Raw genomic sequence first — 16108 nt, 5'->3', positions numbered from 1 at the left:
TTATGCCTCTAAGTCGTGCTTCGACACGTGGGAGATATAGCCGCATCGTGGGTGTTACACATGGGCCTTTGCACTTGTGGTGGTGGAACCGGTGCACGCCTCCCCTTAAAGCGGTGGTGGATCGACACTAATATTGGGGGAGGGGATCAGAGCGGGGCGGTTGCGGGGGATTCGTCCTTGGAGGTCTGTGGGGAAGTATGGTGTGAAGGATAGAGGGCACCATGGTGAAGTTTAGGTGTGAGTCATCTAGTGTTAAGGAGAGCGCTCCAACAAGAAATGTCCCGCTACGTCAGGAACTGGGCGGGAAAGGGAGAAGGTGATAGGAAGAGAGAAGGGTGCGTCGTGGGGTGGGGTTTTGTGTTGGGCCCCCACGCTGGAGATGACATGGAGGATAGTTCGGACAACCATATTTCTCCATCACATATGGTCTGGGTTTGGGGGAGCTCAAACTGCCTAGATGGTTGAATTTTGGGGAGCCCACTGGACACCCATACATGCCCGGACGTATGAGGGAGAAATGAGCTTCGACCTTAGAGACGACCTTAATGATTCTTAGCCCATAGCAACGGACGGGCATTCTACTAGTAACAGTAGACGCGGTGTTTACCTAGGTTTGGACTCTCTCGAAGAGGTAATACGCTACGTCCTGCTTCGTTTGCAGTGATTTGCATGGTGTACAAAGTACAAATGATCTACCGCGAGATTGTATGTGAATGAATCCGTCCTCTACGACCCTAGCACCTCGGTTTATATAGATACCGGTGATGTCTAGGGTTACAAATAAGTCGGTTGTATCTAGGATCAAAGATAATAAAGACTATACCATGTGACACATGTGATAAGCAATCCAAACTACTCCAAAAGATAACGGAGATTATCTCAAAACCTTGGATACATGCCAAGTCTTAAGACCTTGGCCCAACCCAAAGGACCGGTAACCGAAATGCCGAGTACCTCCTGATCCATGACTCCATCAATATGCGGTCTCACGTAGTCAACCAATAGATCTGTTGACTCTTTTTCTTCCAATGTATTTTTGGACAGCTTGAAATTCATTTGGTTGTGGTTGTAAGCTATTTATTGTGATGTAAAAACTATGTGACCTTTTATTTTTTGTATTTATATGCATAGATTGTCTAAATTGTAAAAAATTGGCAAAAACCGACCAAACGGACCAGGTGCATCGACCGATTGGATGCACTACTAGTAGCCATGAAAACACGGACGCATCTAGCGAGCGGCGGGCACCCACTAGCGCTTCTGGGCGGCCTGCTTTTCAGAAGACTTTCTGTTCCTTCATCCCAATTAGGAAACCTGATTCTAAAATTACTGTAATTCAAAAGTGCTAAAAAAGACACTGCTAATTAATCACCCTTATATGGTCTTTTCTCACGTGATGAATGCCCATATGTTGCTGCATTAATGTTTCTCATGTTTGTCCTTCGTGTATTAATTTTTGGTTTTCAAAATTATAAAAAATATACCTTCTAAACCGCGTGTCGGAATTCAGATTCGTTTTCACCGTTGAAACCTTCGCGACGTGCTCTTCAAAAGTAGATCCCGCATGTGGATGTTTCGACAAACTAATCTTCCTGCCAACTAAATATCAATATATGTGCAACTAGAGTACATTGCCGCGCCAACTGAGTATATGTGTGTGCCAATAGTCCTGCCAACTAAACATCAATGTGTGTGCAACTAGACTACATTGCCATGCCAACTAAGCATATGCGTGTGCCAATAGCCCTGCCAACTAAACATCAATGTGTGTGTAACTAGACTACATTGCCGTGCCAACTGAGCATATGCGTGTGCCAATAGCCCTGCCACTAAACATCAATGTATGTGCAACTAGATTACATTACAAGCCAACTGAGCATATGTGTGTGCAATTAGACTACATTACAAGCCAACGAACGAGGGTTGCACATCGACTACTAGGTAGTTGGTCGGGACAGTAGACTAGTTGCACAACAAAGTTATCGTGGTTGCTAGATTGCAATCTCATAGGAAGTTGAATCATACAGATCCACAAAATAGTTTTGGAAAAAGTTGCACGATGTAGTACTAAAGTTGTACCATATAGCATTAAAGTTGACATCGAAAAAAATTCGTCGAAATGTACCCATGGGGGATCGACTTTCAAAGATCTTGTCGCAAGAGTTCCAGCAGTGAAAACGGATTTAAATTTCGACGAGCGGTTTGAAAGATATGACTTTTTAAAATTTAGAACTCCAAAATAAATGTGTATGGATCTGTTCTTTTTGAAATGGGGTAATCAGTGTGTTTGCATTTAATACTAACAGCCACATACATTAGAAGACACAAAAATTAACACATAGATGCCCAAATGATGCGCGTGCACATGGAAGAATTTGGGTAAAAACACAGACGAAGGCGGACGAGTCGCTCCTACAGCTGAGCTAAATGGACAAAAAAGACCAAATCCGTGTTCGAGATAAAAACTCTGGTTAGAGGAGATAGGAAAGGTTCAGGGGAAGGCTATGATGCGTGAGCAAGGATCCTGTTAGCCACGAGCTTGCCCGGAAGAAAAACAAAAACAAAAACAAAAACAGCAGAGTCGAAACCCTAGGCCCAGCGAGCCGAGCCAGCGAAACCCAGCCGCCGCAACCGCACCTAAACCCTAAGGCCCAGCCCATCCCATCTCCTCCTCCTTTTCTCCCCACAGCTCGCTCTCCCGCCGTCGCCGCAGTCTTCTTCCTCCAGCACCCCCGCCCCCTCCAAGCCTCCCCAAACCCCGCCCACTTGCCGCCAGCGCCAGGCGCGCGCGCTCGAGGGTGGGCATGGCCGCCAAGGGCGGCGGCGGCGGCGGGGTGGGGACGCTCAAGTCGACCTCCATCAACGGCGTCAAGCTCTACTCCGTCACCGGCAAGAACTACGTCGCCCCATGGGTCCTCGCCAAGAAGAAGCGCTCCCTCCGCAAGGACGCAGGCAAGCCACCGCCCCCCGACTTCAGAAATCCCCCCCTTGGTCCTTGCTTGCTCCTCTGTCTGTCTGCTTTTTATCGATTCACTCATGGTGCCGTTGCTGCTTGCTTGCTTGATTTCTCTCAGAGTACCAGCGCCGGCTGGAGCTGATCCATGACCTCAGGTTCGAGACCGCCACCACCAGGATCAAGGTCACCCCCGACGGCCAGTACGTCATCGCCTCAGGTATACACGCAACCAAAGCACTCCTTGTTTCCAGTCGGTGTCAATGTTGCCGTGATATGAAGAAAAAAAATGCTAAGTAATGTAATTCAGAAGGATGATAAATAGAGTGCCACGTTAGCCTAACAAACGTTGAAGGAATTAGTTTGCCAACTCAACTCAACATAGATTGTGTGAAGGTGTAGTCTTTATGCGGCATGCCTTCAGCACCCAACCCACCATCTGCAATTGAGATTTGGTCCTCACTTCACCTGGAGGAGTTAGCCCAGCAGAGCGAACCGAGCTTGAAATATAAGACTTGCTGGTGTGGGTCGGAATAGTTTAATTTGTTTGCTTCTAAGAACGCAAAGCGATTCCAGCTCTGGATAGTCGTGCTAGTCATAAGGTGGTAAGGAAATTATCCATATGTAGTTCACTCTTTGTAACTTATAGCTTTAAAAATTATCCATATGTAATTCTCATGCCTTGTATTTTCCAGGTATTTACCCCCCACAAATGAAAGTCTTTGAGTTGAAGGAATTGTCAATGAAGTTTGAGAGGCACATGATCTCAGAAATTATTGATTTCGAGGTACTTATAGTTTAATATAGTGAAACATATGTCTTCTCAACTGCTGGGCAGTCTTCTTTAATATTCTATTCTTGAAAACACAGGTCACGCGTTATTTAGCTGCTTTAATGTTTTCGACGTAACAAACTTGATTGTATCTTTCTTTAGGTCCTTGGTGATGACTACTCAAAACTTGCGTTCCTGTGTGCTGATCGTTCTGTATGCTTGCATGCGAAGTACGGAAGCCATTATAGCGTGAGAATTCCAAGGTTAGTTTGTTCTGTCATCTAATATTTCTTTAGTTTCCATTTCATTGCTTTTCTGATATATATAGCTTGTCCTGTTATATATCATTTTTAGTTACAACATATTGTTTGATGTATGCTACTACTAGTACTCCCTCCATTTGTAAGTTTTTGCCTGTTGTCTTTGACTTGAGCTCGTCAAGGTTTATCCACCAATAGTTTTGTAAGTATGTGTTGTTTGGTTTGAACAGAGAAGTTCTGTGTTGGATGATAACAGCCAGTGATACCATGGCGATGAGGAGTTTGTATATAGTCCTTGCTTGTCCTAATATTAAATTTACATACTGATATTATTATCCATATTAACAGAATGGGAAGGGACTTGGCCTATGATTGCTGGTCTTGCGACTTGCTATGTGCTGCTTCGTCATCAGATCTGTATAGAATCAACTTAGAGCAGGTCAGATTTGAGTCCTTGATTATTCATGAATATAGAGTTATTTGGTTATCCATAGTCTCTCACATAATTTACGTGACACTGCTAGTACACAACTAATATTAAGTAAGTATAAGCAGGTTATTTTGAATATAAAGCCACTGTGCATAGAGCCGCAGTGATGCCTTTTCTTGTTATGCTTCCAGTCTTTCTAGAATAAACATGCACACATTTTAAAATTGTAAATTTTGCAGGGAAGGTTCCTCGCATCCCTTTCTTCCCAATCTCCGGCAATAAATGTGGTTACACGGAGGTAGTTCTTTTTTATGGACTCTTGTCTTTGGAGTGAAATTCTTATTGAGTATTGTTAACCTATCATTGTTTTCGGTGGTACTCCCAGTATGATACATGGGCTTGTTGCTTGTGGTGGTGAGGACGGTGCGGTTGAATGCTTTGATATGAGGAGGAAGTCTTCTGTTGGCAGAATTAATACAGCTTCTTCTTCTGAAGATGTTGACCAGGTATCTTATTGTGCCTTATCAGCAACTTGCTAGTAATAATACACTAATACTGCAACTTTTTGACATTGTATTGGTGATTCTTATGCTTCAAAACTGCAGGAGGTCACGTCTTTGCAGTTCGATGAAAATCAAGGGTACCTTCTGGCAGTAGGGAGCAGCATAGGAAAGGTTCGATTCATCATCTGCTATGTTCTTATTATTTGATTTTTACAGCAGGAAACATTTGAAGTTTTTATTATTCCATCTGACATTATCCAGTCAGAACTAACAAGCAGTGATCTCATTGATTTGCAATGCATAGAAAATTTGGCGTTATTTCTATTTCTAGAATGATTCATGTAGTTTTACTTCATTTGTCTTATGTTACTGTGCTAAACATGTAATATTTGTTCAAATTGTGCACTTGCTTCTGATAGCTACTCCCTCCATCTGGAAATACTCGTTGGAGAAATGGATGTATCTAGACGTATTTAGTTCTGGATACATCGATTTTTCCGACAAGTATTTCCGGACGGAGTGAGTACTTGGTATCTTTTATTTCAAAAAATATGATCTGCCATTGATTATCTTACTACGAGTTTAAAGGTAATTGTGGCTTGGTAGCCTCTTTTTTTTTCCCCGAAGTCATGTGATGACTGCTGATTTTGTTGTGTACTCATTGGCTGGATGAAAGGATCATCCTGTCTAACAAACTAATAATGCTGATAATCTAATTTCTAAAAATTACGATATTCAATTTGTTTGCTGCGTTTGGATTTCCTGCAGGTATCTATATATGATATACGCATGTCTTCGCCTCTGCGAGTCAAGGATCACATGTAAGATCTGTATATTTTTATTACGGGAAGAAATTTGTTTGCTTGTTATGCAAGATCAGTTTCAAACATTTTTTTCTTTAGATTCCATTAGGAATGTGTGAATTTATCGGATTGAAGGAAAGAAAACATCCATATCACTACATGTTGGGTTTCTGACGAGATTCCCCTGTGTTCCTTCATTCCAAATGGGACCTTATATTTCTAATATCATGTTATCCCGGTCATACAGAACAGTACCACTTGGAGCTGATATAAATACACCTCTATGCCTTCTAAATGTGTATTCTGTGTTCATTGGAATCTTGCAACTCCAGATCAGAATAGGCTTTATACAGAAGGATATCAAGCTCGATTAAATCCTAAATAGCTGATCATTCTTTTGTTAGATATTGTACTCTTCACTAAGCATGTAACAGGTTTTTTTTATTTATTGCAGGTATGGCAGTCCAATTTTGAATATCAAGTGGCACCAGACACTTAATTCTTCAGAACCTAAACTGATAACTGCTGATAAGCATATAGTGAGAGTTTGGGATCCTAATACAGTGAGTTCCATCCTTCTCTGAGTAGTGCTAGACCTCATTTTTTCGTGGGTGGCATTGACTTCTTTGTTAGATGATGATGGCCTCATCTCACTATTTCCTTTTTAGGGAAACAACATGACTAGCATTGAACCTGATAATGGCTCTATCAATGATGTTTGCATCTTCCCGAATAGTGGTTTAATGCTATTAGCTCTGGACAACAGCCAGATACCTGCCCACTTCATTCCTGCACTTGGCCCTGCTCCAAAGTGGTGCTCACATCTTGATAACTTAACTGTGAGTGAATTCTCCCCATTAGTCTTTTGGCTAGTGTAGTAAACCTTGCCTTGACATTTCCTTGTGTCATATATACTCAAACAGGAGGAGATGGAAGAGAAACAAGAAAACACATTATATGATGATTACAAGTTTTTGACTGAAGAAGAGATGGAACGATTGGGTCTCTCTGAGTACAAAAACAGTGATGCTGTCAGAGCACATTTACATGGATACGTGATACGCTACGATCTATATAAGAAGGTACCTTTCTGTTCATATATTCATGGTACTGCAATTTACTTGAACAGTTCAGGTAGGGTTGCTGTCAACTACCCACCTGAATTTCCAACATGAGGACATTTTATTCTGTACACAGTTTGTCTTTGTAAAAATAGTTTCTATATATAAGTCTGACAACATAGTTTAACATAAATGTGGACTTCCTATATCTATTTGTTGTCGGTGGATGGATCGAAGAAAAGAACACTTCATACATGCTATTTACTAGGATCTGTATTTCTCTCCAGCAACGGGCTAAACTTCATATTGCTGATTATGAGACTCTTCAAAATGACATGAAGGCCAAGAAACTAGCAGACCTAAGGAAATCTCGTATAACGGTAATGTTTGCTCATCTGTTCCTTGTATGTATTATATCTGGCATCTGTCAGTGTGTGATCCTTACCGTACCTAATGAGTGCCAATATTAATTTACTCGTGCAGCAAGTTGTTAAAATACCAAAGGCTAACCGGCAACTTTTGGACGATATACGGACAGCGGAAGAGGAAATAGATGCTGATGTGGAGAATGCTAGTAAATCAAGCATCAGGAAGAAGAAAATGAAACTAGATATGAAAAAGGCATTGTTGACTGATCCGCGTTTCCAAAAAATGTTTGAAAATAAGGTATGCATTCCAGTTTCCAACTTGATTTTTGAATCAAATTTCTCATACCCAAATTTCTCTTTCAAAACCATGACAGTATCACTTGCTTGTTTTTGGCCAAAATACCATTTTCTTACAAGCGTGTCAAAGAGCCTAATCCCATCAGATCTAGTATGGCTATCTGCAATCTTTGCAAAAAAAGTGTAATTTTGCAGAACAAATTCTTAAACGTGTGGTAGTGTGTATATCTAAAAGAAATTACTCTTTTCTTAGGCAATGTAGATGTCAGATCTTTTGTTGCTACTCCATCCTTTCATGGTACCCTGATAATGTGATGTTTTTGTGGTAGTTCTAAGCCGTGACAAAGTTTTGTCAGGTCAACTCTATTATGCATTTCATGTTTGTACCTTGATGTTTTCCTGATCGTGTACTGTCTTGATGCTTATTCAGCTATGTCACTGTTTCATTTGAAACTGAAAGCTTGTATATCTGTATGCATGCTAGCATTGTTGATAACATAATATCCTTGGATTTGTGTATTCTGTACACAATTGTTCCTCATCCACAGTACTATGTATGAGAAACTGAGTGTAGAAGAGAGGTTCAGCTAAAACCAACACATGGTTTAAGAAAAGAGGCTAAAACCAGTACATTATCATAACTTTGTTTACAGTGCCCAGTGCTCCACAGCATGAATCATGTCCTGTCTCTGCTTTTTAACTACAAATCACATTTTAAGCTAATTGTTCCTAAATTGGTAATCATGTGTGATTTTCTAATTCATCGATCTTATGTGCAGGATTATGAAATTGATGTAAATTCAAGAGAATATCAAGCAATCCATCCTCAACTGGCTACAAAGGAACCTCATCTAATCGAGGAACATTTCGAGAGTGTTAGTGAAGACGAAGAAGAACAAGATGCTGATTCATCTGATGCGTCAGCGGAGTCTGACAGTGACAATGACACGCATAATTCAAAGCGTATAAGGTGAGATCTCATCTCATTTTGGTTACGGTGAACTGTGTTGTATGTAAGCTTTTTTCTTTTTGCGGAAAGCTTCTGGGAGTGTCAATTTTAGATTACCTCAGAGTATCCAGAATGTATGTATGAATCCATCCCTACTAAATTGGCTGTACTGTCTGTCATATACTCTTATTTGCTGAATTCTTGCTCACCAGAAACATGCTAATGCGGAAATCTTACAGGTTGTATGAAGTGAAGGATGGACGCCATGCCGAGGCATTTTTGAACAGTGTCTCCCTTGGCAATGAGGAAGCTGTGCCCATTGGGGACAGGGTAGCCGCACTCGAAAGGAAACAGAACTCGCGTGCACTCGACAAGGTGAAGTACGGGCCCGGTGGCTCACGGGAGATCTCCTTCAACCCTAGGAGCTCAAGAAGGCGCACCGAAGAAGACGAGCACAGCGAAGAAGAGCAGAAAGACTACAAGAGGAGAAGCGTGCAGTCCCTGGGGTTGAAGCAGAACAAAGCCGAGTTCTATTTATTCGGCGGACGTGGAGGCAGAGGAGGCGGGGGTGGTCGCGGCGGGGGAGGCGGAGGCGATGGGGGGGGGGGGGGGGGGGGGGGGCGTGGCAGGGGAGGTGGAGGCAGAGGTGGAGGTGGTGGTGATTTTGGGGGCGGAAGTGAATTTGGAGGCAGAGGTGGTGGTAGGGGCGGTGGCGGGGGGGGGGGGGGGGGTATGAGTGGGGGTGGGGGGGGGGGCAGGAGCAGAGGAAGGGGTAGGGACTGAGCACCCTCTGTTTGCATGACCCACTTGAAGGTCGCTGCGACATTTCGGCTGTCGAAAACACCAAGATGGCGTGAGATATTGAAATCCCGAGGCACATCGCTGCGACATTGAACGGCCCTCCTGGCACACACCTTGTAATCCCCTGATCAGTGTAAAACCGTATCCCGCTTTTACGTAAGAGTTAGGATAGTGCTTCCAAAAGTTTGGCAGCGAGAAATTTTGACTGATGTTTCATTATATGGTTTGGTAGGAATTCTGGATGGCTTTTTGATGAGAAGAACCATGGCACAGAATTACCCTGTTCTCTGTCTGGCCTGGTTACATGTTAACTTCCAAAGAGAGAAGATGGCATGTTGAGTTTTCTGTGATTCTGCTTGTGTTCATTCGTATATGCTGGATGCCTTGCTATGGCCTATAATGCTATGGTTGTTGCACGTTTGAGATGGTGCGGTGTCCCATGGTTCGTGTGTTGAATAAGTGTTGGGAGATAAAACTATTCTCGTGTTAACCACTTGGGGAAAAAACTTCTGCATCTAAAAATGCATATAATCCTATTTTATTTTAAGAAATAACATGCTTTATTGATCGAAGCTCATAACTAAAGGGATACAAATAATATTGTGAGGTGAGCCCAACCATACATGGCGCTGCCGATTTAAAGAAAAACATGTGTTTTATTACAAAAATAAAATATATAAAGACCTAGCAGTGTGCCTGGGCTATCAGCCTTCGGTGTTGCAGACACAGACATTTCCTTCACCAAATCCCTACCAAAATCCATTTTCTTCGCATCTAAACCCTTCTTCCCAATCCGCAAACCCCACTTCTCAATCCTCAAAGACTATCTGATTGCAAGATATAGCTGCTGAGGGTTTTATCTTCAAATCCTGGCAAAATTCCTTTCGCATCTGAATCCTTCTTTCCAATCCGCAAAGGCTATATCTCGCTTACTGCAAGATCCAGCTGCTCATGGTTGTATCTTTGTTTAAGTTTGTATTTAATTTAAATTTATGTTTTTGTTTAATTAATTATTCTCCTTTCCTTTTCTTGTTTTATGTATTTTTATGATTTCTATTTACGTTTACCTTTTTTGCTTTTCCATTTTTATTTTCTATATGTCTTTTAACATTTTTTATTTTTTGTTTCTATATAATTTTACAATTACGTGAATATTTTAGTGATAAAACTAATAATAACCTTTCAAATATATAGTACTCCATCTGTTTCAGAATATAAGCTGTATAGATTTCCGTGCAAGTCAATCATTTGAATGTTTGACCAAGATTATAGAATAAAATAACAATATCTGCAATACCTAGTAGATAAAATATGAAACTACTTTTTATGATGGATAAAATGATGTAAATTTTGTATTGTGAATGTTGATATATTTTTCTAAAAACTCGATCAAACTTGCACTCGTTTGACTTTTCAAAAGTATATTGTTGTAAAAAATCGCACACCCCTTGAGCATGACTCAAGACGTCGTCACCCCACAGGTCCACATAATCTATTTCAACACAACACCACGAGGTCTTCTCCCCTCCCCCCTCTCTCCCTTCGTGTGCGTGTTAGTGTGTTTGTTTCATAATTGCAATAAAATGACAACACATTAAGGACTAAAGTGATAGCCCAATTCCAACATATTATCCACAATATTCTCATGATATGCAAAAGTTGAAAAGCTTATGAAAACAAATAAATAATTGATTGGTTGCAAATTATAGTTTGCTCCTACATTAAAAGAACCAACTAACTATGCATGATCATGTTTCTCCAACAAAAGATTAGGTAAACGCTGGTGTTCGGTTCTACGAAAATGGTAAAAAATAATCATTAAAGTACTTTAAAATTGTAAAAAGGAAAAATTAAAACACATGTGCTTTGATACTTTGATTTACCGGAAAATCATGTATTTTACGACAACGGAAGAACCAACCGCTCTGGAATAGATGCATAATTGAGGAACTTCCTGGCGTAACACCCCCGGGTAAGACCAGATGAATGTCTCGAGATTGAGTCAATCTTGTCATGTTTAGAATATTAATTATAATCTCTAGATCCTTTAATTAATTGTTTGTACAATAAAACAACAGCTACACTTGGGTCCCATGATCTTGAATATAGTAGTTTGTGTTGGGAGACGATCGATAATCTTCTCCTTTCCAGATGTATGCATTCCAACCAGCTATTGCTAAAAAATGTACTCCCTCCGTCAATACAAAATTAGTACAGAGCTGAGTCACTTATTTTGAAACGGAGGAAGTATATTCCAAATGATAAATTCCTATGACTAATTGTAGCACAACGCATGAAGCAAACGTCAAAAGGAGGAATCATGTAGAGTGGCGAGACGTGGGGACTTATTCGGAGCACGACCACACGGTCGAGAGGGTAAGGGCAATAATTCCCATAAATTTGCTCTCCTATATCTCGAAACGGGGACTCCCTTGAGAAGATTCTAAGATTTCTTCAACTCGAGAAGCTTTCAGGCCCGACGAGATGGGCATGCTGTGGTCCCGTCTTCAAATCATCCCTTAGCTCGCAAAACGATCTTATATTACCGGACAGAGGGAGTATAACATATCGTATTTTGGTCTTATACTACCTCCGTTTTTAAATACATATAAGTCTTTTTTAAAGATTTCAATATAAACTATATATAGACATATTTTAAATTGCGGATTCATTCATTTTGCTCCGTATGCAGTCCCTTGTTGAAATCTCTAATATATTTAGTTCACAGCAACAACGAACAACAAGAAAAATCACTCGAATCTCAGTCTGAATCTACTGTATGAATTACGAACTGACCCCTGTACAAGTTATCACCTTATTTTATTAGGCCCGGCCCAGTTAGCCTGTTGGCGGGCGACGAACCCTCTCCTCCTTCCCATTCCCTTCCCCAGTCACCCTGTCCGCTCGCCGCCGCCGCCCGACTCACCGAAGAATATACCAGCGCGCGCGCGCGTGCTCTCTCCTCCCCCGTATCCGCCCGAGCCCTCGATCCAGCCCCGCCGCGATGCTCTCCCTGTCGAGGACGCTCGCGAGGCGGCTCTTCTCCACCGCCGCCGCGCCCGAGGGCGCCGCCGCCGCCGCCGCCTCGACGCCGCTGGCGAGGAAGGCGCAGAACCCCCTCGAGGAGTTCTTCGAGGTCGAGCGGAGCACCCAGGACGACCAGCCCGCGCCCCACTACGGTACGTGTGTCCCTCCCTCCCTCCCGCTCGCCCCCAACTCACTTTTCCACCCCAGTGTTGTAGTGTAGACGGAATGGGCAGAGACTCTAGTTTGTTTGCTTAGTGGGCACCCACTCTGTAACGCCAATCAGTACCGGAGTTTGATGCTCATGTATCTCTTCTCACGTGGCGTTGCGGCCGCGGTCTGCGCGGTGGCCATATAGAGCGCCGGAAACGATGGCGACATACTGGAAGGCGGCTCTGCTCGCTCGCGCCGCCGCTGGCGTTGGGTGGGTCCATCGGCGGCGGCTGGACAGGAGAACCGGAGATGGGGAGGCAGGCAGATAGATAGATAGATAGATAGATAGATAGCCGCTGTAGCGTTATCATCCATCACAGAGGATTTCCACCGGAATCGAATTTGTATCAGGCTGGGGTCTCATACCATGTTATTAGATTAATTACAGAGTAGCCAAAACAAACATGTTTTAACCGTATCAGTTAACAATGTAATCAGATCAGATTACGTTACAAAGGTATGAGACAGGCACCGTCCATAGTGTCTGGTACTTTGCAATGATTCTAAATTTTGTCATGGTGGTGTGTAAGGTCATGCCATAGCACTAAGATTTTTGCGTCTCTCAGGTGTGATGTTTTCTTTTTTCTTTTATTTTTGAAAGGAGGTGTGATGTTTTCTGCTTTCAGCAAATGAATTTACGCGTCATTCTTGTCAAGAAAGCTTATGGGTGTCCCCTTTTGTTTCATTAATTGGCAGGTCGTGGCTGGAAGGCTTCTGAACTGCGCCTCAAGTCTTGGGATGACCTTCATAAGCTGTGGTATGTCCTTCTAAAGGAAAAGAACATGCTCATGTCTCAACGCCAGATGCTGGCTTCAGAGAGCATGCGTTTCCCAAATCCGGAGCGCATTTCCAAGGTATATCTGCTGCCACAACCTAACACCATTCCTCAAGCAGTTAACTGCTTATTACTGCATATTTTGGTTCTCTGTCAACATAACCATGTCCACCTGCAACAATTTGTGATTTAATCAACTAATTTTATCATACTTTTTGTAAGATGTTTTCTCACCCCATGTGTGGATGGCAAACTATATATGCCCACTGCCAAATAAAACTGGTGTATTTCTGAACCTCTGACATCTCTATTTAATCAAATATTTTACATACTTGCACATTTTCTGCTAGTTAATAGAACTGCAGTTGGCTCTAGTTTCATGATGAATTAAAAGTCACATTGGCTGTTCTACTGGCCCTGTCAAGTTGTTCCATGGAGTGACCTAAATAAGTTGTGCTATATTCTCGATTCTTCATGAACTTTACTGTCCTTGAATATCATTGGTTCTGATAACCAAACCTTGTCATCAAAGATACTGTCTAGTGCGCAGAAACAATGGGCTTTGTGATAAACTAAACTACAGAATTGCTATTTTTGCGGCTAACAGAATATTTTTATTTCGCCTGTTTTGTAAATTATGCTGCACGTACATACTGGAAAACAAATCAGTTTTGCAGAATTGGAGAAAATTTAATGAAATCACGGGTGTCTTGGTCATAGTGCTGAACATTGGTCACTGCATATTTTGGTTCTCAGTCCACATAACCATGTCCATGTGCAACGAATTTTGATTTAATCAAATAATTGTAACATACTTTTTGTTTTGCTCATTCCACCTGTGGATGGCAAGCTATGCCCACTGCAAGTCAAATTGTTGTATTTCGGAACCCCTGCTATCTCTATCTAATCACATATTTATGATACTTGCACATTTTTTGCTAGTTAATAGAATTACAATTTGGTGGCTCTAGTTTCATGATGGATTAAAAGTCAGATATACCATTGGTTATTCTACAGGTCCTGTTAAGTTACTCCATTGCGGTCTTTTTGAGTCTTCATTTAACTTTATTGTCCTTGAATATCCTTGGTTCAGACAACCAAACTGTGTAACCAAAGAAGCCGTGTAGTCTGCACCTAGTGTTTTTTGCTCCCAAATATTGGCCTTCATGATAAATTGAAGCACAGAAGTACCTCTTTTGCATCAGTGAAATAATAAGGTGCATGGACATGCTGAAAAACAATTTGTTTTTGCAGAATTTTTAGGGAAAATTTATGAAACCATGGTGTCGTGGGGACGGTAACTACTTTTTTTTCTTCAAAATGATAATTCATTGGTAGTGTTCAAAACGTTGGTGCAGCCTGGTCACTTGTTAATGTTATTTTGCGTTGAGCACTGGGTGCTTACTTTTCAAGACATAATGGGGGAAGAGTTAGTCAACTACATCTTGTTGATGATCTTTTCAATCTGGGTCTATGACCTGCTTTATAGGCTAGCATTTCCTCCATGTGGTTCTTGTCAAGTGTCGACGTGACCCGTTCTTTCTTGTCATGAGCATATTTTTTTGTTCAAGACATCTTTTCTGTTAGGACTCTGTTTAGCGCTGGGTACATGATTTTCAGGAAATAGTGAGTAAACAGTTAGTCAACAGTATGTTGTTGGTGATCTTTTCAGTATGGAGATATGACCTGCTTTCATAGGGTACCGCGGCCCCCATTTGATTCTTGCCAAGAGTCAACAACAGGACTTGAAAGTTACTTACCAGCGCGCACATGAGTGTCGTCTTATTTCCAATTCATCTTTTCTGTTCCTTAGGCGGCAGAACCTGACTCGCCCCGCTATTGTTTGTTTGTTTGTTTGTTTCAGGTGAAGAGATCGATGTGCCGGATCAAGCACGTGCTGACGGAGCGGGCCATTGCGGACCCTGACCCGAGGAGGACTGCGGAGATGAAGCGGATGATCAACGCCATGTGACCGACCCACGCCGCGCCACGCTACTACTGTCCGTAAGCAGCAGCCGTAGCAGAATTAGCATCTATCTAGTGGAAAGAACGAATTTGCTCGCTTTCCCTTCTTGTGTTGTATGCCTCCCCCCGTGAGATGCATAAGACCAGCAATCCTTGAGAATCGCCCCCGACAGTTCCCCAGATGAACGTCAATGGACTTGTGTTGGAATAATCGCAACCGTCCTTTTTCTTTGTGTGTGTGTGTGTGTGTGTGTGGCAAAGTACCATCCGGCTGTTTGTTTGCACAATGTGTTATGGATGTCCATTGGTTTCATTTCTGGCTCTGCGTAGCCAGAGCTTCGTTTTCAGTCGGCCATTCATTCATTTAGTCGTGCAATGTTTTTGTTTATCATGTGAATGCAGGACAGGAAATGTGTCCTTGTGTCCTTGTGTCTTGTGTCCTTGTGTCCTTCCATCACTATCACGCACTACTATCATCGCTTGAGCAGCACTTGTCAGTATTGGGCAAATCGTCAACATTTTTCAATTTCATGGACACTTCTACGAATTTTTGACATTTTCTAAAATCAAGAGCATTTTTTGAATTCATGAACATTTTATACTATTTGCATTTTTTAAAACAATTTTCTTGAATCGGCGAACAATTCTAGAATGGACGAACATTGTTTTGGAAATTGGTGGAACAATTTTTGAAATTTATGATCATTTTTTTGATTTAACGAACATTTTTTAATTTCATGAACATTTTTTGAAATGCATGATCATTTTTTGAATCAGCGAATATTTTACGAATGAGTACACTATTTTGTAAGTCACGAACAATTTTTGAATTTTCAGGATATTCTTCTGTTCATGAACATTCTTTGAATAGGCAAAATTTTGTTCAATTTCATTAAAATTTATTTAATACATGAATTTTATAAAACTCATGAAC

At 41.7% G+C, this 16108-nt stretch overlaps 2 protein-coding genes across 2 annotated transcripts; both read left to right on the top strand.

Moving 5' to 3' along the window:
• Positions 1-2664: 2664 nt before the first annotated feature.
• Positions 2665-9550, top strand: LOC125520614 (nucleolar protein 10). The gene is made up of 16 exons (XM_048685574.1): positions 2665-2952; positions 3075-3173; positions 3649-3740; positions 3888-3988; positions 4334-4424; positions 4655-4713; positions 4801-4921; positions 5021-5089; positions 5687-5739; positions 6176-6284; positions 6390-6560; positions 6645-6803; positions 7070-7162; positions 7266-7448; positions 8227-8417; positions 8636-9550. The coding sequence occupies exons 1-16, from the start codon at positions 2805-2807 to the stop codon at positions 9177-9179; spliced, it is 2283 nt and encodes a 760-aa protein (XP_048541531.1). The 5' UTR covers positions 2665-2804; the 3' UTR covers positions 9180-9550.
• A 2486-nt stretch (positions 9551-12036) lies between these two features.
• On the top strand, positions 12037-15521 carry LOC125523946 (39S ribosomal protein L47, mitochondrial-like). Its single transcript, XM_048689019.1, has 3 exons — positions 12037-12376; positions 13131-13288; positions 15074-15521. Exons 1-3 carry the CDS (start codon positions 12202-12204, stop codon positions 15179-15181), a joined length of 441 nt encoding a protein of 146 aa, XP_048544976.1. The 5' UTR covers positions 12037-12201; the 3' UTR covers positions 15182-15521.
• The last annotated feature ends 587 nt before the right edge of the window (positions 15522-16108 follow it).

Source organism: Triticum urartu, chromosome 7 (genome assembly GCF_003073215.2).
Source record: "Triticum urartu cultivar G1812 chromosome 7, Tu2.1, whole genome shotgun sequence".
NCBI lineage: Eukaryota > Viridiplantae > Streptophyta > Magnoliopsida > Poales > Poaceae > Triticum > Triticum urartu.
This window is presented reverse-complemented; position numbering and strand designations above follow the sequence as displayed.

What these genes read in the sequence shown, in the direction of transcription:
- LOC125523946 (XM_048689019.1), top strand. Translation starts at nt 12,202, where the DNA reads ATGCTCTCCCTGTCGAGGACGCTCGCGAGGCGGCTCTTCTCCACCGCC. An exon ending in CCAGCCCGCGCCCCACTACG is followed by an intron (nt 12,377 to 13,130) that starts GTACGTGTGTCC and finishes ATTAATTGGCAG; the next exon opens with GTCGTGGCTGGAAGGCTTCT. An exon ending in ATCCGGAGCGCATTTCCAAG is followed by an intron (nt 13,289 to 15,073) that starts GTATATCTGCTG and finishes TGTTTGTTTCAG; the next exon opens with GTGAAGAGATCGATGTGCCG.
- LOC125520614 (XM_048685574.1), top strand. Translation starts at nt 2,805, where the DNA reads ATGGCCGCCAAGGGCGGCGGCGGCGGCGGGGTGGGGACGCTCAAGTCG. An exon ending in CTTCTGAAGATGTTGACCAG is followed by an intron (nt 4,922 to 5,020) that starts GTATCTTATTGT and finishes TCAAAACTGCAG; the next exon opens with GAGGTCACGTCTTTGCAGTT. An exon ending in CTGCGAGTCAAGGATCACAT is followed by an intron (nt 5,740 to 6,175) that starts GTAAGATCTGTA and finishes TATTTATTGCAG; the next exon opens with GTATGGCAGTCCAATTTTGA.